Below are 24,383 nucleotides of genomic sequence, written 5' to 3'. Positions count from 1 at the left end.
GCTCGAGTCCTCCTCTCGCACAAGTCTGGTAGGGTTCCAAGAAACTGGATCCCTGTGTGTCTATTGGATGCCACACCTGAGCAGCAGCATCTCAGTTTTCCACACTGGCTGACTTGATGTGAACAGGGGTGTGGAAAGTACCGTGCCTTCTGGAGCTCTCCCCACACCAAAGCCATCAAAGATGTCATCCTTTCCCTGTATGAGGATTAGAAAAGAAACCTTCATTTTCTTCTTGCTGCACTGAACTGTGTACAATGTCGTCTTTAACCTAAATCAGGATGAGTAGAAACACACTACTCACATTATAGTAGTCCCAAGTCATTCTGGCCTCCCCAGTAGTTTTGCGACTTTTTGTCGGTGCAGTAAATATAATAGTTGTTCATTCATGGTAGACAAAAGCAGCAAAGTTGTTTTGTTTCATTTCTGCAAATAGAATTTTAGGGCATTATCAGAAATGCACTGCCAGCCCACATTTCTCAGTGAACATGGAAAATAGTCATACCAGATTGGGACTACTGATAATCATGTGTGGACTCTTCCACAGTGTCCCGGCATATGGAAGGTGAAGGTGGGATGACCCCACCTGTAACAGCTGGTCCTTGAGGTGGAGGTCAGTTCAAGTTGTGAATATATTGAAAGGAGAGAAAGGATAATCTTGGGAAAGCAATGAGGACTTTTTCATATTTCATACTTCTTACTTACCAGAAGACCCTGATGGAAAGTATGTAAGAAAGTAATTACACATTTTTGTGTAAACAAAATTATGTTTTCTTTTTAAAAAAGGTCATAAAAACAGAAAAAAGCAGGTATAAAATTAGACCAGTGAATTACCTAACAGGAAGTGGAATTAGGTATGGTATGTGTCTATTAAAACATTTAACATTAGTATCCTGAATGCAGCAGGAGCACAAAGTCATGGTAAAAAAAACACAGATATGACTCAGAAATCCTTAAATTAATTTAATAAGGAATATTTACAGAATAGGAGCAGATCCAACAAACTAAAGAGTAAGTTACCCAAGTAAATACATTCAGAATGTATTCAGATTTCTGTTCAAACACATTTCATGTGTACTTATTACAAAGGAGGCTATAAATGATAGAAACACCCAGACGTCCAACCCCAGGGTAAGAAAAAAAAACTGAAGTGAAATGAACATTACAGACTGAAATGAAGAGGAAACGTCGCCCTCCTGCTCAAACAAAAAATGCCCTCACTTAGAAAATAGAACATTTTCAACTCACTGAGCAGAAATCCAAAATTTTTATATCAACAACTTTAATCAATATTACTTCCTTTTTCATTTTTTTATAAAATTATTTTACTACATAAAATAAATGTATTTTACAACAATTCAGACAGTAAAATAGGTTCTGATTGAGGTAACCACATCATGGTGTTTATATAAAATAATTTGAGAACACTTCATGTTCCACCTGTAGACCTCACGGAACACACACTTCCTGTTCCACCTGTAGACCGCCTCACAGAACACACACTTCCTGTTTTACCTGTAGACCGCCTCACAGAACACACACTTCCTGTTTTACCTGCAGACCTCCTCACAAAACACACACTTCTTCAGAGCTGCAGAAATTCCCTTTTCTATTATTTGTCTGGTAACACACGTCAGTCACACCATTTCCTGTTTGTAGGACAGAGAAGAAGAATCGGTGTGTGTGGGTGTGTATGTTGTAATATACTGGTTGCTAACGGGACTGAACTCAGAAAAGAGCAACGGGGAAAGAACAAACACTCATATGTCCAATTCCTGTAGAGCAACTCAGCACAATGCTGTTTTTTAAATATGGGAACTGATATTCCAGACAGTAGAATTCCACACATTTCTAAGTATTATTACTGGTTCATTTATCTCTGCCTGGATAATCTGAAGGAAACAAGAAAACTGCTGGATAATCTGAAGAAACTGGGAAAAAACACTTCCTGTTAAAAACAAGGATGAAAATGCCTGACACACAAATCCAAAGCAAAACTTCTCCACAAGGCACATAGACAGAATAAAAATAGATATTAAATGAAATCTTTTCTCCCTTTGCTGGTAACTGTAAACTGTGTGTTCTGGGTTGGTTGTGAAAACACTGGATAAGAACCATTTTATTTTCCCATCTGAAGAAGCTGAACTCTATTTGAAACTACAAAGCAGCACTGAACATCAGAATAAAGTCAAACTCCAACCACAGCTCTGGACCTGAACATGAGACAGAACCAGTTCCGTCTTCCACCAGACATGCCGGGTGGACAGTACAAGCTGCAGATCTGACAGAACAGGACGTGGAGAGTAGAAAGCTTGCTTTGAAGAGCATCATCCAGCTGGAAATGTGCTGCAGGTAGAAACATCTCTCACTACGGCCACGCGTGTCTCCGTTGTCACGGCTTTTTCACCTCTGACCTCTGATCACGACTGAAGGTGTTGTGGCTTTCTCTTACGCTCCAAATTCTCTGTTCTTCCACATTTAGCCAAAATAATCTGAGCTGGATTAGAAAGTGTCAGTTTACAGATTAACTTCATAAAAAGCTGAAACCTGAGTTAAAAATGACGATTATGGTTCAGTTATTGATGCTGTTCTGGAATATTCTTCTAAACTGATGTATAGGTTCAGCCCTGTGTGTGGTAAATGCGTGTGCGTGCTGTGTATTGGAGCCCTTGAAAGCCAGTGAATGTTTAAGGCTTCACTGCATGATGAGACAAAAGGCTTAACTGTGACATATTGCATAAATCATCTTCACGAATGATGTTAGTAAATCTGAAGTCCACATGAATGTGTGTGTGTGTGTGTGCATGAGAACAATAATGGGAGTGAAGAGGACATTAAGTGCAAGTCAACAAGAATTTCTGGTGTGTGTGTTTTCCCTCAGAGTGGAGTCTGTAGGTGTGTGTATTGCTGTGATGGAGAAGTGGGGGAGGTGGTGTTGGGAGAGGTGGAGTTAGCCAGGTGGGAGGAGGTGGGAGACTCTGACAGCTGCAGCTGCTCCAGCTTCTTCAAGTATTCGTCTCGGAGGGCCAACAGCTCCTTGTAGCGCTGCTCCACCGGACTCTGCTGCTGAACACACAAACACAACGATGTGAAAATGAAGGTTTTTACAGACTTTTTTTTTTATCTGATCATGTTACTGATCAGTCACGGTGTGAACGGCTTGGTAAACACACAGAATCCTACCTGCTGTCGGATACGGGGGTTCCAGCGGATGTAGTAGGTAACCCACAGCTCAAGGTGGCGCATGCTGGCAACAGGATAGAGGACCCTGCCAGACTCAGGGGTGTAGAAGGGGTTTAAATACAGTTCCATCTTACTGTTGACCAGGGACCACAGAGAGACCGTCTTCAACCTGACTTCCTGCACCAGAGAAAGAGATTTTGTAGACAAAGTACATTCAGCTGACGAAGTTAAAGCAGAGTGACACACACACACACACACACAACAGCTTTTTGTACAGAAGAGTTTTAATATCTTCTGGTTAGCTGAGTTTACACCTAATCCTAATCCAGATGTTGGCACCATCAGCAGATTGGAGATGGTGCTACACCTTGTCATTGAAAAGCTCCAGGAGAACGTGCATGTGGTCTTACATTCTGGTCTCGTGCACTCTCACAGTTGTAGAGGAAAGTCCCAAAGCGACAGCTGTACAGATGATCCAGGATTGTCAGCAGGAGATGCTCATTAAACTCAAAAGCTGTAGGAAACTTAAAGAAAAAGAAAAAAACTCCATCAGACATGTGAAATGTTGCGCAGTAAGTTTTAAGCTGAGGCAGACTCCATTTACACCCGATGTCTGTTTTTGTTTATGATCTGACACCCTGAGATTAAAATAAATGATCATTTCAAGGAAAAAAGATTAAATAATCCAACCAATCTGCATTGTGTGCATTATTATTATTAAAAAAAAGATTTGCAGATACTGATTGATACTAAAAATATTATCCAGTTACATGTCAATAAGCTTTGATGTTGATACTTAAATGTCACTTCTGCATCTGCTGGTTTAGAGAAAAGACAAGCCACCCTAACCATTTTTAACAGGGATTGCAGTAGGCAGCCACTAACGCTGCAGCAGCTACCTGGTGAACACGTTTTCTACACAAAACATGCATTTCCAACATGGCTGCAGCCAAAAGCAGCTCATGACTTGAGTTCCTTGAGGCCAGTTTTGTTAGAAAATCTGAAAAGACTTTGAAGTGATGCTTCACCGGAGACTCCAAATGGAGTCGTGTGAACTATCTGTGGAAGCAGACCAGGGTGAGTTTAAAGTGGACCAAACGGTGTTAACACATTACTTAACATTACTTTAAATTATGTGTGGAATATCGAGAGGTGAGTAAACTGCTGCTCAAACATAATATGAACACTGAGTTTCTACTGTCCAGCCTGGCCGCCAGTAAAAGTTAATTACACCGCTCAAAAAAATAAAGGAACACTTAAACAACACAACGTAACTAGAAGTCAAACACACTTCTGTGAAATCAAACTGTCCACTTAGGAAGCAACACTGACTGACGATCAATTCCACATGGAACAGACAACAGGTGGAAATTATAGGCAATTATAAAGACACCTTCAATCAAGGAGGGTTCTGCAGGTGGTGACCACAGACCACTTCTCAGTTCTGCTTTCTGGCTCATGTTTTGGTCACTTTTGAAAGCTGGCGGTGCTTTCACTCTAGTGGTAGCATGAGACGTCCACAGGGGTGGTTGTGCTTACAGCCAAACACGTGCAGGACGTTTGGCATTTGCCAGAGAAAACACCAAGATTGGTAACTTCACCATTGGCGCCCTGTGTTCTTCACAGATGAAAGCAGGTTCACACTGAGCACATGAGACAGACGTGACAGAGTCTGGAGACGCCGTGGATAACGTTCTGCTGCCTGCAACATCCTCCAGCATGACCGATTTGGCAGTGGGTCAGTAATGGTGGGGGGTGGCATTTCTTTGGGGGGCCGCACAGCCCTCCATGTGCTCGCCAGAGGTAGCCTGACTGCCATTAGGTACCGAGATGAGATCCTCAGACCCCTTGTGAGACCATATGCTGGTGTGGTTGGTCCTGGGTTCCTCCTAATGCAAGATAGTACTAGACCTCATGTGGCTGGAGTGTGTCAGCAGTTCCTGCACGACGAAGCATTGATGCTATGGACTGGCCGCCCGTTCCCCAGACCTGAATCCAACTGAGCACATCTGGGACATCATGTCTCGCTCCATCCACCACAGACTGTCTAGGAGTTGGCGGATGCTTTAGTCCAGGTCTGGGAGGAGATCCTTCAGGAGACCATCCGCCACCTCATCAGGAGCATGCCCAGTTGTAGGGAGGTCATACAGGCACGTGGAGGCCACACACACTACTGAGCCTCATTCTGACTTGTTTTAAGGACATTACAGCAAAGCTGGATCAGCCTGTAGTTTGTTTTTCCACTTTAATTTGGAGTGTGACTCCAAATCCAGACCTCCATGGGTTAATTAATTTGATTTCCATTGATAATTTTTGTGTGATTTTGTTGTCAGCACATTTAACTATGTAAAGAACAAAGTGTTTAATAAGAATATTTCATTCATTCAGACCTAGGATGTGTTATTTTATTGTTCCCTTTATTTATTTATTTATTTATTTTGAGCAGTGTTTATGGCCGTCTGTGTCGTCGCACCTCTCTCAGCACTTGACAGTTATCTAAATACATAACACGCTTGTATTTTCCACCGCTCCAAAGCAAGGAGTGTTTTTGTTTTGTTTTAGCTCAAAAGCGTGGAATTCAAGAGAAGTCGAATGATAGAGATATGCTGCTGGCATCCATATCTAGCTTTGACTCAACCCATCGTGTTCATGAAAAACAACAGAAAACATACCTGTTTAGTCATCTGCCAAACACAGTCGATGAACTGAACAAAGATGGGTGATCTGTCCTGATCTGCATGGTTTTTGTCACCATGACCTATTCTCTACACACAGACAAAAAGAAAGAAAAGATGTGAAGACGTCCTGTCTGTATCCAGCTGAAGGAGAAACTTTCTCAACACATGTTTACTTACTGAAGCAAACTTGTGGCCGAAGCTGATCCATTCCTTTTCAATCAGCACCTGAAGAACCCAAACAGAACATTTTCTATGATCAGATCTTTTATGGACCACCACCCAGCAGGCTTCCTTCACCCCATTCAGGTTCTGACCTGGAATCCCCTCAGAGTTCGGTAATGGCTGTCCAACATCAGCATGGCGAGTGAAGTCAGCTGAGCGGTTCTGTCCCAGCCGTCACTGCAGTGGACCACCACAGAGTTCCCACCTGAGACTTTGTCTGCTACCTGGATAGCTCCTGACAGGACCAACTACTCCAAAGCACAAGGGGGAAAACACAGAACACAGGAATTAGAACATCTTTCTGAACCAGAACTATCTCTGTGTTATCCTGATGCTCATTCTGACCTTTACATGTTCCAGCCAATGTGTGGACTCCAGACTGGACAACCAATGGGACTCCTCCACGTTGGGGTACACGATGTCTTTGAGCTTTTTCAGCGACTCCCTCATCACATGTATATTCTGGATGTCCAGGAAGATGAGCTCTGCATTTTGGTACTCGTCACCTTCATAGCCCCCTCCGGTGGCCTGAGGAAGCAGAGAACCTCAATTGGACACATGGACGTATCAGACAAACTGACATACAACCAGCTAATCTATCAGGAATAAGCTAGTTGGTAAAGACTGTATACAGAAAAGAAAATTTAAATTTTTAATTTTAATAATTTGGCTTTATCCCGATACACATCCCGATCTTTTGAAATCTCCTCCAAAACACAGTATAAATGTTGAATTCAACATCGGAACCTCTCTCCCCTCCCTGCAAAACATCTACACCTCTCGCCTCACCCGTAAAGCCCTCTGCGTGGCCAGAGACCCCCACCCACCCGTCACTCTGCAGCCTGCTGCCACCAGGAAAGGACGGCAGTGCCTGCGGGCCAGGACCAGCAGACTGAGGGACGGCTTCGTCCACCAGGCTGTCAGGATGCTGAAGTCTCTCCCTGCTCTGCCCCCCTCCCACACACCCTGGATGCTGACTCCCCCCCATCAACACTTGAACTTTTTACACCCTCAGGAACAAGCACACAGCCACTTTAACCAGACCATAAGATAACTTTTCTTTTTAACTAGAACCATAAACAAATATTGCACTGACTGTAATTTGCCTTGTCTATTTATCATCGTGTTTTATTTACTTAGTGATCGTACTTGTTTTGTTTGTTTTGTTCATTGGCTTATATTCTTGTATTTCATGCATCAAGGTTTGAGAGAAACATAATTTCTATTCTCTGTTTGCTGCAGAATTGACAATAAAGCTGACTTTGATTATCATGCATAAAAAGAGATCAGTAGGATTTAAGTAAGATTTATTTTGAACCAGGGACCTGCACTGAAACACTTAATAAAATCCAGTGTTTCCACGACCATTAAATTAGGGGGCGCCCCAACCTCACAACAGAAACTCCCACCAACCCCAGAAAATCAAGTTCATTTTATTTTCTAGAATTGCTCAATATCTGATATATTTTTTTAATTCAATTATACTGAAATATCATCTTATTGTACTATTTAGGTTATTTTTGTTTTGCACTAGATCACAAGAGAACTTCTAAGTTCTAAGGTTAATTTTCCTCTAGAACAGGTTTATATTATATCTCATGCTGACGTTGAGTCATGTCTGTACATGCCGTGCTGCATGCAAGCACAGGTGAGCTACGCTCCCATCAGCAGAGAGCCAGAGCACCTGGAAATTGTTGCATCAATCACCTGTAAATCAAACAAAAATCTCTGGTTTAAATCAGCTCTTATTTAATAGTAAGAACAGCTGGAGGAGTTTCCTGCTTTGGTGTACTAAGAACTTTATGTCAATCGGGAAAAACGCAAAGCTGAACAATCAGTCTCCCCATCACAGTCGTCATTTCTGAGGCATATTACTAAAATAAAACAGACGTCTTGCATTCAGCTTCCTTGCTTGCTAGCTAGCTTCTGTCCTGTCTCTCCTGAAACAACACACATGTGCACAGGAGTGTTTTTCTAGATGGGCGGGGTAGTGAGCTGTCTGCTCTGAGTGAGAGAAGCTAAACTATGTAGAAAGTCGCATGTAGACGCTTGTACTCTATGTTTGCGATATAGACATTATATTTATCGTACGTAAAACTTTTCGGGATATATCCGATATATCGCCCAGCCCTACGATAAACTGATGTAACACATGATTCAGCAGAGCTGATTTCAAGGTTGAGATTTACACCTTTGTTCATTAATCCTGTATCTAAGTTACACGTATGAAACTTTAGAGTCAAAATAGACTAATTCTTATTTGTTGGTGGTGGGTCGGCGTCGTGCCAGAACTTCATCATCAAGCTCTTTGCAGCCTGTTAACGAGCCACTCGTTTCCTTCAGGTTTGTTACAGCAGGCTTATCTTTAAAGCATGCGGGTGGTGGGTCCTAAGGACCTGGATTGAAAAACACTGATTTAGATGACGCTGAGTGGTTCTGAAAGCTCTGACCTTGTTTGCCACGGCATTGACGTTGGGCCGAGCGTCGTATATGGTGAGCTTTGTCGTGTCATTAGCCTCTCTGATCAGGTCCAGGTAGCGTTCATCATCTTTATTTCTTTTACCCGACATCCCAACAAGCGGCTGACTGCAGCGGACTATCACTGCCTGGTTCTCCCGGTGGATCCAAGACAGAACCTGGATGAAAAGATCATTCTGATGTCAGATATCAGAACAGGAGGTTGCAGTGTTGACTCCTGAGGCTTCCTGACAGTCTCACATAGACAAAGAAAGCTTGAGTCACTTTGCATTACGTCAACATTGAACTTGAACAATGTTTCAGGCTTCTTGGAGTGAGTTAGATTTCCAGTTATCAACTAATCCCTCTCCTTGTAAAACTAAAATACATAAATAAAAATAAATATATAAAGCTAATAATGTTATTTTGTTTCCAAAATGTTTGTTTTACAAAAAGAATATTTTGTTTTAGAGAAATTTCCACCATGAAACAAACACCACCAGTGACTTCTTGTCCACAGCCCATTTTCCTCCCATCAGAAGTGAAATGAGGACTGACTAAACTCTGGTCCTCACCGGGATGCGTCCTCTGGACCGGAAGGCAGCCACTCTCTTCAGGTCTTCTTCTTTACTTTTAAAGGGCACGGCCAGCACAGTGGGGTACGTGTCACACAGTTCATAGTTCTTATTGATGAAGGTGATGCGCCACTTATTGTTAGGTAAACCCTGCAGGAAACAATAAAAACCATCAACTACTCCAGACAACACAGGGCTAAAAGAGGAAGTTCTCCATCTCTGGAGTCTCGAACTTCTTCTTACCTGACGTCTGAACTCTTCGACAGGTTTGTAGGTGTTCCAGCCACTCTCGGCATATTTCTCCTGAGTTACATATGCAAACAGAGGCTGGATCGAGGAGAAACATGAAAACTTTTTCAGATGATGGTTACAGAAACCAAAACACAGACACAAACTGTGAGTAACAGAGAACAAAAGGTTCTGCTGTCTTTAAAGAACAGGAAATGAGTAAATGTTAGAGAAAATAAATTTAAAAACATGTTGGGGAATAGCCCCGTGATGGTATATAAGGCAATAATTTTCTATCATTATGGACTGAAAATTAAAACCTGGCAAATTCTCCCAACACAATGCTTCCTGAATGAGCTAAGTGAATCCTCTGCCTGGTTTCAATGTGCCCTGGATCCCCTGGAGCAGGGACACATCCCTGGAATGATGGAAACACTCCACCAGTCAACACACCTCAGGCAACCAGCACGAGCAGAGCTGGAGTCTTCCAGTCCTACCGCAGCCGCTTATCTTTACTTTTTAAAGATGTTTCTGACTTAGAAAACAGAAAGGAGGTGGTTCCGAGAGACTAACCCCATTAAAGAACAGGTTTTATTCATAAGTTAAAAAAAAAATCATGAGATGAACTTTGATCAAATCTTTACATCAACCCCAAACTTCAGGAGGCATGACGCTGCTTCATTCTTCCTGGTTAATATTTTAATGATTGAAATAGTTTTAAAACTGACATTTGCATTAATCTGATTAACTGATCAGGCCTAATGGACAAGTATATTTAAGTATGATCTACATAGCAATGAATATTTATACCATGCTGTCTAATATTACCTAAAAGAAGAATGTACAAGGTGAAAGGTATTTGTCCAAATACAGAACGAGGAACTCCATGACATACTCTGGTGTGTGAGGAAGACCAATCACTTCCAACAAACTGGAATCTATCAGATAAATATGACTTAAACCAGCCTGATGTGGTTCCTTTATTCCCAATAACATGTTCTAGCCTCTGTAACAGAATGTTGTGATCAGTGGTGTCAAAAGCATCACTGAGATCTAACAAAACAAGTATAGACAGGAGTTTGTTATCTGAGGCCATGAGAAGATCAGTGGAAACCTTCACCAGGTCTGTCTCTGTGCTATGATGAACTCTGACTGAAGCTCTTCAAATGGGCTCATCAAGAGGATGTTAGATATAAGTTTAAAATTAGCTCACTGTTCTGAATCCATTTGCATCCCTTTTCTATACCTGCTTATTCCAATTCAGGGTCAGAGTGGGAGCTGGAGCCTCTCCCAGCAATTACCAGATTAGAGGCAGGTACACCCAGACAGGTCAGAGGTCCATCGTAGGGCCAACACAGAAAGACACACTCACTCCAATGGATAATTTAGAATGACTTTATATGCATGTTTTGGATTGTGGGAGAAAGCCGGAGTTCCTGGAGAAAGTCTGGATCAAGTGAAGAATTTCTAAACCACATTGTACCTGACTGATACAGTCTTCCTTCTCATGTTGCTCTTCATAAAATAATACAGTAATGTCTTTTTAAAATCTGCAGTGTTGACATTCCCCACTGAAAGTATGTTTCATGTCTTTGAAAACTGATTTGTAGTTTTGTAGATTTGTAGTCCCAAGTCTGGTTTCTGTGCTGGCTAACAGCAGCGTTTGTCTAGTTGAGTTCAACTGATTCCAGAAACAAACCTTAGTGCATCTGTCTACTCTAATGTAACCTTAACATGTACTGGAAATCATACAGTATATGAGAAAACTTCAAAGTGGACAAATGAACTAATCTAACAACAAAATCATCACTGGAAAAAAAAAAAAAATCTGAACATCCATGGAAAATTACATATTTTTCTGCATTTTCTAGGCTGGAAAAGTTTGTAGTTGCATTACCAGACCATGAGACAGAGGGAAGGCATATTTGAACAGAATGTCGAAGATGTCTCTCCTGCTGTGGCCCTCCTGTTTCAGAGCAAACCTCAGGTTCCTCATGTCCTGTGAACACATGGTCAGTGATGTCACCATCGACACAGTCAATCCTGTCTTTAAGCCAAAAACCCAGTCTAAACCCTGACTCAGTCTTTTACCGAAGACAAAGACAAAGTCCCTCTCTGGCCTATTCTGAAACTCCTCCTAAACAGTGAACACACACATACCTTGCAGGTGATGTCCAATCCATATGAATTTTCTCCTCTGCTAGAGGCCCCCCCCCATCTTCTCCACCCGACTGATGGCACCAAGAGGAACATCCAATATTACGCTCACATCCTGCAACATAAATGTGCATTGGTATCAATAAATCATACGTAATATCATCATCATCATTACTGAAATCATCCGTTCTGCAGCGCTCCACCAGGTGGCAACACGCTGCAGTATGTCAGATAACACTCCATTTTTATACATAGCTGACTTTCTTTTTAAGACAATTCACTGTCAAGCTACATTTTAAGATATTTTTTACGCTGATGTGGAGGCTACGTAGCTAATTTGATTTCTCAGTGTACATTGAACCAGCAGGGTCAACTGATGAAGCTCTCCAAAACCAGTGAATCAGTGAAATAACAAATCAAATCCCAAGTTAAAGAGGAAGCTAAGAGGATGCAGGACAGAAGCCAGGGGGAGAGAAAAAAGGTGGAAATTTAACCTATTTCTTTCAGCTTTTCTGATGGTAACGTGAGATCGCCAGCTAACAAAATGGACAAGCTTGAGGCGCTAACAGAGTCTCAGAAAGAATACAGGGACTGCAGTACTTTGTGCTTCACCAAGACGCGGCTGCACATGTCCGATGCTAACGTGTAACGTAAGACTGTACGAGCACATAACGACAAGAAAGTGGAAACCTGATGGGAGGTGGAACTGCAGTGTTTTTTAACCACCACTGGACATATCGCTATAAAGGAGAAGATCTGAACAAGGGACATCAAACTGTTAGCTGTGAGAATTCATCCATATTATTTACCCACAGAGTTTACCTGTGTTAATCTGGTTTATACGATTTATATCTATATATATATATATATATATATATACCTGGTACCACTGCAGACACATTGTGTGATGTCATCAGCTCCAGTAGTTTCTAGGCTTCAAACACAACATCCTAACACATTCATTAAAATCTGTGGAGACTTCAACAACGTCTCCCTCTCTGCTACATTACCAACATGCCAACTAGTTTGTCAACTGCTCCACCATAGAAAATAACATGCTGGACTTATTTTATGCAAATGTTAAAAACGGTTCCAGCGCCTCTGCTCTGCTTCCTTTAGGGCAGAGGTCGGCAACCCGCAGCTCCGGAGCCGCATGCAGCTCTTTCATCCCTCTGATGCCTGCCAGAGATTTACAGAAAGGTACACCGTCTCACTTCCCCAGTTTGGGAGAGTTCAAAGCAGCTTACATGATAAATTCTGAGTATTTATATCACCACAAATGTTGTTTGGGAAATGATTCTGTGAGTTCAGAGAGGGAAAAACTACATTATCCCCACAGCAGACTCACAGATAAGCTTCCAGTCCTGAGTAAAGATGAAGGTGATACAGCCCTGATGTGCAGACGCTGTACGCTGAGGTTCAGGAGCAGAAATCACATTAACCAAGTATGGAAAATATTTTAATTTCCTATTATTTTGCATTTATTCATATTTTTTCATTGTTCAGTGAAACAGTCCTTTTATTTTTCGGGAAGACCACTGACTGTATGCGCCAGACGGCACAAAGAAAAAGGACGGCAAGTTTGGTTGCTGCCGGTGTCTAATTTAAGTTCGGTGTGTTTTTCATAAATACAAGAAGGACTCAAACAGATATTGGGTATTTTCCATCAAAGTAACCTTCAACCCAAAGCCTTTTTTTTTTATTTTAAAATGTTTTTGTTGCATCCAGAAATGTAATGTCGTCTTCTCTGCAGCCGTTCATTGATTTAATAAATGCAACACATTATAGCTTGTAGGGCTGCAACGATTAGTCGACATTGTCGACAATAGCGAATTAAGCCGTCGACTATTGTCGGAAAAAAAAAACTACCTAGTGAGACATCGTTTTCTAATCCTATCTCTAAGTCCACCAGGGTAAAAATATGGTGGCAGACTAGGGAAGAAAACAGCGACAGAGAACGTTAAAAGTCTGGGATAACTTAACGTTAACTTACAAAATAAATTAAATACATGTGAGATTTTTAAAGCGGACCTTGTGTACCACGGAAGTACGTCTGCAATGCTCAAACATTTAAAGAGGAGGAACGTCAGACTTAACAACCATATGCAAAATTTCAAAGCTGAAAGTGAAATATGATCCATTTATAATAATCATGAGATACATAATCCGATTGGTCGACTAGTCGTTTTAATAGTCGGTGACTAATCGACCATCAGAATAGTCATTAGTTGCAGCCGTAATAGCTAGTTTAGCCTATAGGCAAAGGAAAAAATTTTACATGCAGTGTTTTTTAATTTTAAATGTCAAAAGGGATTTGTGGCTCCCAGTATTTTCTTTACTTTGGTAAACGGGTCCAAATGGCTCTTTGAGTGGTAAACGTTGCCGACCCCTGCTTTAGGGAGATCAGACCATAATTTGGTTATTCTCACCTCCACAGCAACCAGTCCTCACACAGACCTGGTCTACTGGTCTAAATATGCTGAAGATGCTCTTATCGGGTGCTTTGAGGCCACAGACTGGAATGTCCCATGTGAACCACACGGACATGACATCATGCCATGACTGAATGCGCATCAGATTACATCAACTTCTGTGTGGACAGAATTGTCCCAACAAGGACAGCAAGATGCTTTCTTAATACCAAGCCCTGGATAAACAGTGACCAGACGGCAGAGCGACAGCCCATGTTCTGAACCATAACGTAACCACAAAAGCAACAGTAAACTCAGATGAGATAAATGAGGATGTAGCACCAAACAAATGAAACCAAGGTGGTACAGAACAGCTATGACTATCTGAAACCACCATCACACACAGAAGAGTACAGGACCTGTTCCTCCCTTTATTTTTAACCAGTTTCCTGTTCAGAAAAGCAGAAGTAAACCTCTACATTTAACAGGTTTAAACTGAAAATGTCTTTCTGATCCATTAGTTATATTTCCTGACCTAAGGCAGAGGTGACAGCTACAGAAGCCGAGGGCAGACAAGCCTAAAACACACTGATTTTTCACAATGTTATCTGGTGACATTAACTCGAATATGACAATTGTTTTACTACCTTTGGAAAGGTAGCGACCATGGTAACTTATGCACCAGAACTAGCCTGCTCGAGGGCAGGCTAACGTTGTGTGTGAGAATTATTCCTGCTTATCGTACAACAAGTCAGAAGGTGAGGCAGGCAGTACTCTGCCTCACCTCAAGGGGGCGTAGTTGCATCCTTCTGGATGAATAGTGAAATAAGATGCTGTTTTCAGTTCTTAAAATTGTAAATCTGACTCCAGAAGAGTCAGTGCCTCACCAGTCATGAACTCCACCGCATGTCACTGATCTCCATCAGCATTCTTTGTTCAGCTGCTGAGAAAATGAAGCTCTTGGCTTGTTCTCTTTTTCTGCAGCTCCTCTTTTCCACCATCTACTCGTCAGGGCTTCCTACGTTCCTCAGGACCTCCCACATAGCCAGGCTATGGAAGCCTCTCTTGAATTAGCCTCAAGTAGATGTAGCTAAAATGTGTTAGTGGAACGGCTTGAGCCTTAATTCAGAGATGGTGTTAGTTCAAGCGAGGCTTTCCCGATACAGCCTGGCTTTCTTTAGCTACGTTGGTGGAATTCGGATCAACGCTTCAGGCTGCTGCTATAAAGACATTTCAGTGATTGTTGATTCCTCCAGCTACTGATCAGGTTTACTGAACACCTGCAGCACCCCGACTCAACCTAACTGACTGTCTCACCTGGACTGTTGAAAGTCATCAGGTCGTGTGTGAGGCCGCAGTGCTTCAGCCGACGTTTTAATCGTCTCTTAAACCTTCAGGCAGCTTTAAACATTTAATGAGTAGCTGCACTGATACAAGTCTGTGGGTATCTATGTTGTGAGAAACATGGACAGAAATGTAAGAGTCTACAGACCAGTGCTGCAGAAAACAGTGTAGAGAGAGTTGGGTCACACAGACCCTGTCAGGATATTTAACATTGATTCTTGGGTCGATGGCCTCTGACTTACAGCGTCTGAGCTCTTAAAGTAGAGTCTGTAGTTGGTAATCAGCACTTTGCCTTTCACAGCTCCACTGAACGGGCAGATGTAAATGATGTCCTTATCTGAAACACACACACATTAAAACAAATTAATTTAACCTCTTAGCCAATCTAACATTAATGTCTTCCCTTTCTTCATTCGGTGCGCTGATTCAACACACACCCTCCAAACAGGAAGCTCAGTTAGAGAAGTAAGCAGCAGAAAAAGGCATAAAAACACACTGACTGGCTGAGATTGATTAAACACATTCTCTAAATGTAAGGCTTTTAAACTATGAGCCCAAATCAGTTACACTCGCCGGGATAATGCCAAATTTGCATTTTTAATATGACAAAAGTAATAATTTTGTTTGAGTTAATGCGAAAGAAAAAGAAAGTGTTAATTCCACATATTAACCTCAAAACATTAACACATTAATTTTGACAGCCATAATTAAAACTTAACAGACCTACAGGTAGTGTTCATGTGATTTTACAGTGCTGGGAAACGAAAGCATAATAATCCTGATTATCACAAAATTGTGATTATGTGTTTGAAAATATTTGTACCAAAACAATTTATAATTGTACCATTTCTAACTACAACTAAAACTTCCCAAAACATGAGGGTAAAATAAAAAGTTGAACATATTTTTAAATATATAGGAGCATCAGCAAATAAAAGGAGTACCACTTCATTTCAATTCAACATGTCAGTTCACCTGGACTGCATCTCGGAGAAATTTATGGCAAACACAATATAAGGAATTGTGTGTGAAATTTCTTTTCTCCACATAGCCTGCACGGGTGGAGGATCCAGGAAATAAAAATAAAATTAAAGCTGCAAGCAGCGATGAAGGCCCTCGCACCTCTGGCGCCGCTCCGGCCTATTGCACCGCCCCATCAGCCGGCAGCCTCCCTCCTGTAGCACGACCGCTCTCGCCTGCAGCCGTATGCCCATTCTTCCAGAGGTCGTCTGCTTTAAGGGGGGATTTTCCTCATGAGAGGATCAACTTGCACCTCAGTCTGTCCAGTGATGGCATCCGAAGCATTCATGACCTTGTTTCTTGCTAACTGTTAAATTCTTACAAACCGGAGCATAATTTTATCAAGAGGAAAAGTCCACGTGGCCACTGTAGTCGTTTTTCATGTAGAACCATGTTCAGGTTGGAACTCTAATGAGAACAGGAAAATATCACCTCCATTGGTCAACTGACAGCAGGGTTAGAGCTACTTCCTGTTTCATGGCGAATGATGTAAATGTCCCGTATTTATGTAGCGCTTTACTGTAGCTGAAACGATACCCAAAGCGCTTTACATCATATATCACATTCACACACACATTCAGGCACTGATGGAGGAAGCTGCCATGGAAGGCGCTCAACTACGACCCATCAGGAGCAATAAGGGGTTCGGTGTCTTGCCCAAGGACACCTCGACATGAACTCGACTTGGCTGAGGATCAAACCGGCAACCCTCGGATTACAAGACGACTGCAGTTAGAGTTGGTTTTACAGGTATTAAAGGGTTAAAATGGTGGGACTTCCTGTTTCCAGGGGGCGGGGCTATGGCGTTGACAACATCTGGACATGAAGAGGCTTTTTGTTTGTCCTGGCATGTTATATAAATATGCTGAATTTCATCAATGTCAGTCAATGCAGCGATTGGGGCTGACAGATTAAATATAGGGGGCGCTATAGAGCCATATTACCAGCATATGTCTATCTGAATCAGTTCCAGGCCTGACCACTGTCCTCCCTGCCGAGTTTGGTGGAGCAGTGTGCTGGTTTACTAGAATTTAGTTCACATTCTGTGACCTGAGGAATTGTTGGCAAAAAAAAATGGAAAATTCTGAATTAAATTCTAGAAAGAATAAAAAGAAAAGAAACTTTTGAAAATGTTTTATTAGATTTGAATGACGTGGTAACCTAATGGACATGTGGAATTGTCTTTTATTACTGATTCAACCTTCATTTAAAGATTTTGCATTGTTATGATCAGCCTGTCAGGTTAAATGTCGTCTGTGTGACAACATTTAACTTTCTCATCAGTCTGTTTGCTGAGCTCTCCCGACCCCATACCATGTCTTCTTCTCTGTTTCTGCAGTATTGGAAGCAACACAGCACCACCTACAGACCTGTTACACATACTACCGCATTTTCTTGATTTCACACACATTATTTGGAACGATTTAATCTTTACTAAAAACTTTTAAAAGCTAAACTAGTCCCATTTTCATGCAGATATAGCTAAAGTCAAGAGCCCTGGTTTATAGTTTTCTGCCCTTAGATCGTTTTCACACCTAAGAGTCCACTAGCTTCAACATCCACCACATAAGTTGTAGTTCTCCTAAACAGATGCTAATTTCATATGGAAACTGTTTATCACCTTTAGGATTTATCAGTCCAAACAAAAGATAATGGTTAGATAAGTTCTGTCTAAATCTGGTAAAATGGGAGACGTAGACGTTTTGATTTTAATGGTTTGAGTGGCAGTGAGTCGTACTCACCTATAATTCTGTCTTCTCCTGGCAGCAGAGACACATCGGCTAACAACTCCATCTTCAGCGAGTCTCTGGGCGTCTACAAACAAAACACACCGACGGTTGTGTCACTGATTATTTACAGTTACGGTCCAGCTCAACTCAAAGGCACCTGTATTCCTCCACCACCTCTTTTCACAGGATATAGAGTGCTTTATTTACTCCTTTTCCTCCTGAAATCAATAATCATCCCTTTTGTTTTGTTTGTGTTCAAGATGAGGTTTTTTTTTTTTTTTTTTTTTTACGCACCATCTCACAAACTGACCAGTTCTCTGTACTCAGCTTCTGGTCCATCACTGATACACCTCACAATTGCAGAGTAATCAGAGTATTTCTGCAGATGACAGGACTCAGAGCTGGACTGGAAGTCTGAGGTGTGCGGTGTGGTCAAGGATTGTTATCCACAATCATAAGAGCTGCTTCCTAACAGTGTAAGACTGAAGTGTTTCTGCTGCCTAACACTGGCAGAAATGCTCACTATTACAAATACAACAATGTGAACATCAGTCATATTTACTGACAAAAGACTCCCAATGAAACCTCCTGTCTTAATATACTCCTTCCAGTCATCTGTTTTATTATTCTAAAATATACTGCAGTAAAGATAAAGAGACAAACACAGATGAACTTACGCTGGGGATGTGAGAATCCAAACTGTTGGAGTTGTAGACTGAGACTGGTGAGGCCATGACTATGGGAGGGGCTTCCACAGGCTGAAAACCCAGTACAGAAACTGTTAGTGTTGTCAGGAACCATCATCAGTTAGTTGTCTGTAATATTTCAACATTAAAAATGTCAAATGCAGAGGTATCAACACTGCTGCAGGTGAGCATATAATTAGATACTAAGTTTTAGTAGAGATCAGCCCTGTACCATGACTGACTGATGCTTTACTGACATGCTTTACTTACTCAACAAGCCAGCAGTACTGTTCTTTCTAGAAGACATGAACATGGTGATAAACCCCTCAAATATTAATCTGAGTCAATCAAGGCCCCAAGTCATAGCTTCAGATCTAGACTCAGGTGGCAAATAGGGATACAAATAAGGTCATAATTACTTATTTCTACATTAATCAATGTATTAAATCCCACGATTGATTAATCATAAAAACCCCTCAAAACTGTCACTTTCTATAAAAGATGATGTATGAACCATATCAGCGCAAGCTCAGTATGGAAGAAAAATGAAGTTACACCACATCCTCTGTGAGGGTTGCAGAAGAGGCAGCCTGAGTGGTAGACTACAGCAGAGGAAGAGTTTTTCCATCCAAACAGATGCATTAAAACATGCTTGTCAGACTTTTTTTTATTTTCTTTTTTGGATTAAAGAATTTTTTTTAGACATTTAAGTCTGTAAAGCAGAACATAAAAGGTTGCAGAGAAAGGAGAAAATAGATCCAATATGCTTCACCACTAGGATAACCAGCAGCCTCATGCTACAGTAAAGGTAAATGAACAGTAGTTTGGATAAACGACGCTAATATTGGTCTAACATAGCACTAAAATGAAATGTTATGCTGTCATCTGCTCAGGGCTCCAGACTAACGTTTTCTACGAGGAGCACAGTGGCCCCTAACTTAAATTTTTAGGAGCACAAGCAGAAAATTTAGGGGCGCACATTGAAATCACCTTGCAAAGCAAACATTCACATTTCCTTTCCAAGTGATAAATACTTGAACAATAAATTCAGAAATTACAAATGTTTACCATTCACATTTTTTGTGCAGCAGCTGACATAAAAAAAAAAAAAACATCTTAGTAGCGGCACTAATACAAAACAAGTGGACATAGAACTTGTCAAGTCAAATTTGCTGATTTGATTTGCACTTTGTAGTCAAAGCAGAACGACAACTTTGTCCCCATCATCCCCCACAGGGCATGGTATGACTGGTCCATGTCGTTCCAGGCACAGCTTCAGGGACTGACGCTCCTCTCCAGCCACTGTTCCCACTCCTCAGTAAGAACAGCAGCTATTGGCTGTCGGGAAAGGCAAAATCTACAATTTATGTTCTATGTATGTCAGCGGTGAAAGAACTAAACAGTATGAGTGAATCTAGTATAAGAGAATTAGTTCAAACTAAAGAAATTTAGACAAGTGAACTAAGGGGTTTTAAATTTTAATGGTTGGCCATAAATTGTAGATACATATTCCCACTGACAGGTCCAAAACCACAACTGGCAGTACTGAAAAATGAACAATCACTTGTGTCAATAACTATAATTTATTTTTTATCATTACATAATGTATAAAATTAGATGCTGGTGGTGGATTTCTTTTCCTGTCCTTTCCTTTTCATTCATGGTGCCATGTTTAAAATTCAAAGAGGGCAGAACTTTATAACATTGTCTGAATCTGCATCTCCCATGAGCCTTTGCGGTCGGGATATATTGAATTTTGAAAATAGCCCCGTCCCCTCTGACAGAAGCGTAACATGTTGAGTTTTCTTCGCTAATCATTATTATTACACTGCACAATGTAGAAAATTATTAGAAACAACTTATTTGTTTTATTAATGAGAAACTGTTATACAAAACATAAAATGATAATTAGTCACTACTAAAAAGTTTATGTTCAAACAAAATGTGGGCTAAGAGTGTGGAGTCACTGTGTGAAGTAAAACAAGCGCACCCTGAAGAAGGTGAGGACGATTTGTTTGGATTATCTCGTATTCTATTGGCTGGAGGAGGTTTGACAGACAGCTCTTTCTGCAACCCAAGAGAGGAAAAAATATCCAAGAGCAGAAGTTTTGAGAGCAGAGAAAGTGTCTGAGTGTGAGGGAAAGAGACCAAGTCTGAGCGCAGAGTTCTGAAAGGAAGAAAAATATATTTGAAAGTAAGAGGGACTTTCTGAGTGTGAGAGCAGAGTTTTGAGAGTGAGCAGGATGATATTTGAGTCATCTTGCTCTCAAAGCAAACAATTGTGCTCTTGATTAAAGATACAAAAAGACCCCCATAAGCTAGTAGCTAGCCAGGTTATATTAAAGCAATGGGCCGAGTAGCGCTTGCCAACGGGTAAGTTTATAATAATGTTGTACAATTAATGACTCAGCATGTCTCCAGTTTCAATTTAACTATGTTTGTCAGGTGTAATGACGAGTGATGCATGCTTCGATGTGTCGGGTCAGCTTTTTATTTACGCTGCATTGCTAAGTTGGCACTTCCCGTTGTAATGTTTTGGCTTAAGCACCGGAAAAGGATGTGCATGTAAAACGTTAGAGCATTGCAACGTTGACTTGTTGTCGTAATAGCTCGTCAAGAACCTGCTGATGTCAGCAGTTCACACATATCTTGTGGTGAAGTTAGTCCTAAAAAACTAACCGGTCATAATACCCCTCTATGTTAGCAATAACATTGCTGTTATCCCAACCTAGCATAGCATTAGCTAAGTAGCCAGTAACTGCAGAAATAACGTAAGTGTATAAAATATCTGAGAGTACAGAACGAGCGTTCATCACTCCGTCAGCTGCAGGTTGAGACGTATTTTAGGAGGAGAGATGTGAATGCAGAGGGGAGGAGGTTTATTTACTGCAGCACCGAAAACTTATTATTAATATTACAGTCTGTCTTCCTTAGTTTTACTTTGTCAGAAAACACTAACATGACAGGCTGTAACAGCGACTCACTATGTGTTACAATTAGTGCCAGACCATGGTGACCATTAAATATAAAACACAACTCTATCAAAGATGACATACTTTTGACATTTGAGAAAAGCATGTCTGGTTTTTATTTTGGTTCATATATGATACATGCCATGATATATTTCATGACAAATAAAATATTGGAGTTAATAAAATGTCATTTAACTTTAAAGAGCATCAGAAGGCTGCAAAAATAATGTTTAGCTAACTTCACTCATGTTGGTTATATAAGGCATACACCTTATATATTTTTCAACCTGTACTTTAAACTACTTCTAATTTGCATCAGCAAGAAGTACAAAACAAGATATATTTAATTAATTCATCATTTATTTATACAATCCATTTATAGATTGACTTTTTTAAAGGTTATATATTTTATTTTCTCAGTTATTTAATGCTTTGTTGCAGGTTCTTCTGTTGTAAAGTTAAACATATGAGGACAAAATATTGTGAAACAGTAAAATGTTCTGCCTGTAAATCATATTTTTGTTGGTGTAAGCATTAATGAACAACAAAATAGGTTACATTATTCATTATATATATATATATATATATATATATATATATATATATATATATATATATCGGTCGGGCCCTAGTGTTTACGCGATGCCATGCACTGAACCCCACAATGCACTTTGTTTTGTGGTCCACTTCCTGGTCCACTTGAAGGGGGCCAAGACCCACATTAGTAAGAACCAAGTACATTTCTTTGATTCGAACCAGAATATGTTTGCACATCAACAATACCACAAATTATGCGGAATTTCGGAGCAAACAGACATGGGTTAAAATCAAAAAGGCTGGTGAAAACACTATGTTACACGTATGAAACTAAAACATCAAAAGAGACTACTTGTTAATGGATGGATGGATGTGGGTCGATTGTCCCCCCTCGCCTTCCTCCAAAGCTGCGAATCTGAGGAAAAACTGTGCTTTAACTGTTGTGTTCTTTCATATTATTTTTTTTTTACAATAGCTGACTTTGAGTTGCTCTTAAGCATTTCATAAAGTGCAATATAAATACAAGAAATAACCATTTTCTAAATTAATGACAGACAACAAATATTATAGATGTATTTGTTCAATGGATCCAGCGTTATATATGAGGATTAACTGTATGTTAAATGTGAGTGGGCACAGGACACGGTTAGTGCAACATAAATAATGTTTAAAGTCTTTCTTCTACATAATAAATAACTTTTTACGTTACCAGCTATTTTTTTAAGTTCATATCTTGTATGATATTCTTTAATATCTGTCAAACAGAGTTTTGTTCATGACACTGCAAAGAGCTTACAGCTGTTTTAATCTCTATATTTAGCTTATTATATCCAAAGTTAACAAAAATCATGCGGGACACACTGGAAATAGACTTATCCATGATCTACCACCACCCAAATAACTTCTGTCTGATCGTGGCCACCCAATTAAACATTTCCTGGACACGCCACTGATGAAGACATAAAGTGTCTCGCATTGTCTACAAACTTCTCGATGTTAGTAGCCATGCTCATGCTTTACAACCAAATCAGACTAAACTGGAAGACGAACAGCATTCCAGCTAACATTCCCTGAACTGAACTTTTCCAATAGGCAGTTGAGGAGGTGCACCAGGAAATAGCGCAGGCCTAGACCAACCGACAGCTTGTTGCACCAGATATCAGGGCTGTTTCTGAGCCACAGGACAACCAACCCACGGCAGAGCCCTCCGCGGAACACCCTGCGTGAAGAAAGCTGAGCTGGTTGCGGTTAAATGTCTTTACTTACCCGCAAAGCGCAATTCTCCCGTGGCTAAATTTCGATCAGTCTCCCTCAAGCTACAGCAGGAACTCACTCTACGTCACGTGCTGGGACGTCGCGTCAATGATTGGCTGATTGTCAAACAGACGCTCGCAAAGCATCTGGGAAACGTAGTCTTCTAATAGAAGTGACGTCTGTAGTATGAAATGAAAATGAAAAATACTTTATAAATCCCAGAGGGGAATCCCAATGTTGCCGTGGTTTTTCTTTCCTTTAAAAAAAAATTAAAACAATAATAATTAATTAAAAGATAGTGACGGTGACGACTGCTGTTGATGATCTCCTGTATGTTTCTGTCTCACAATGGACCAGAAGAAGCCTACGACTCAATAGTTTCCTCACTGTGTTGTTTAGAAGATGTGAATAATTGTCCATCGTGTTCAGTGTACATCATAACCAACTTTGTACTGAAACAGATAACTGTAAGCTCATCACTCAGAAACCATCAAGTGACCATCAAACACTGGCAAAGTGAGGCTGGGGTGAAGAGTGCAGCAATAACAGTCGGAAACAGGGTCCTATAGGCAAGACTGGAGTCATGCCCAATTCACCTTGATCGTTGAGAAGCAAAGACTTCATTCAGGCTGAGATTTGAAAAAGACCACAGGAACTAGACAGTAGAAGACTGGAGGTCATCTTCTCTGAGTCCAATTTTCAGCTTTCCCTTGAGAGAGACCTGCAAGCCTCAGTGTGTATAACATATGCCCCTTCATCCCAGGATCTCAGCTGTGTTTCTGGAGTTTTACTGTAAATGGCCTGCATTTATGTAGGAGATGCAAACCTCAGAAGGATGAGACGGATATGAATCCAGAGCAAACTTTATGTCCTGATGTGTCAGGCTGCTAATTCAACTGAAAAATAGATAGATGTGATTTTTATTGATCAAA

The 24,383-nt window shown here is 40.8% G+C and overlaps 1 protein-coding gene across 1 annotated transcript; it reads right to left on the bottom strand.

Annotated features, from left to right (window-relative positions):
- Positions 1–947: 947 nt before the first annotated feature.
- Positions 948–23,546, bottom strand: mtm1 (myotubularin 1). Its single transcript, XM_041984847.1, is given in 17 exon segments — positions 948–3,063; positions 3,181–3,357; positions 3,591–3,704; positions 5,853–5,945; positions 6,036–6,083; positions 6,173–6,328; positions 6,426–6,608; positions 8,531–8,716; positions 9,113–9,262; positions 9,356–9,439; positions 11,238–11,339; positions 11,501–11,554; positions 11,556–11,612; positions 15,495–15,589; positions 18,015–18,087; positions 18,680–18,760; positions 23,464–23,546. Coding segments are annotated over 16 exon segments (1,818 nt in total). The 5' UTR covers positions 18,737–18,760; positions 23,464–23,546; the 3' UTR covers positions 948–2,874.
- Between the last annotated feature and the right edge of the window lie 837 nt (positions 23,547–24,383).

This window comes from Melanotaenia boesemani, chromosome 5 (genome assembly GCF_017639745.1).
Source record: "Melanotaenia boesemani isolate fMelBoe1 chromosome 5, fMelBoe1.pri, whole genome shotgun sequence".
NCBI lineage: Eukaryota > Metazoa > Chordata > Actinopteri > Atheriniformes > Melanotaeniidae > Melanotaenia > Melanotaenia boesemani.
Note: the sequence above shows the minus strand (reverse complement) of the source record. Positions and strands in the feature narration are given on the sequence as shown.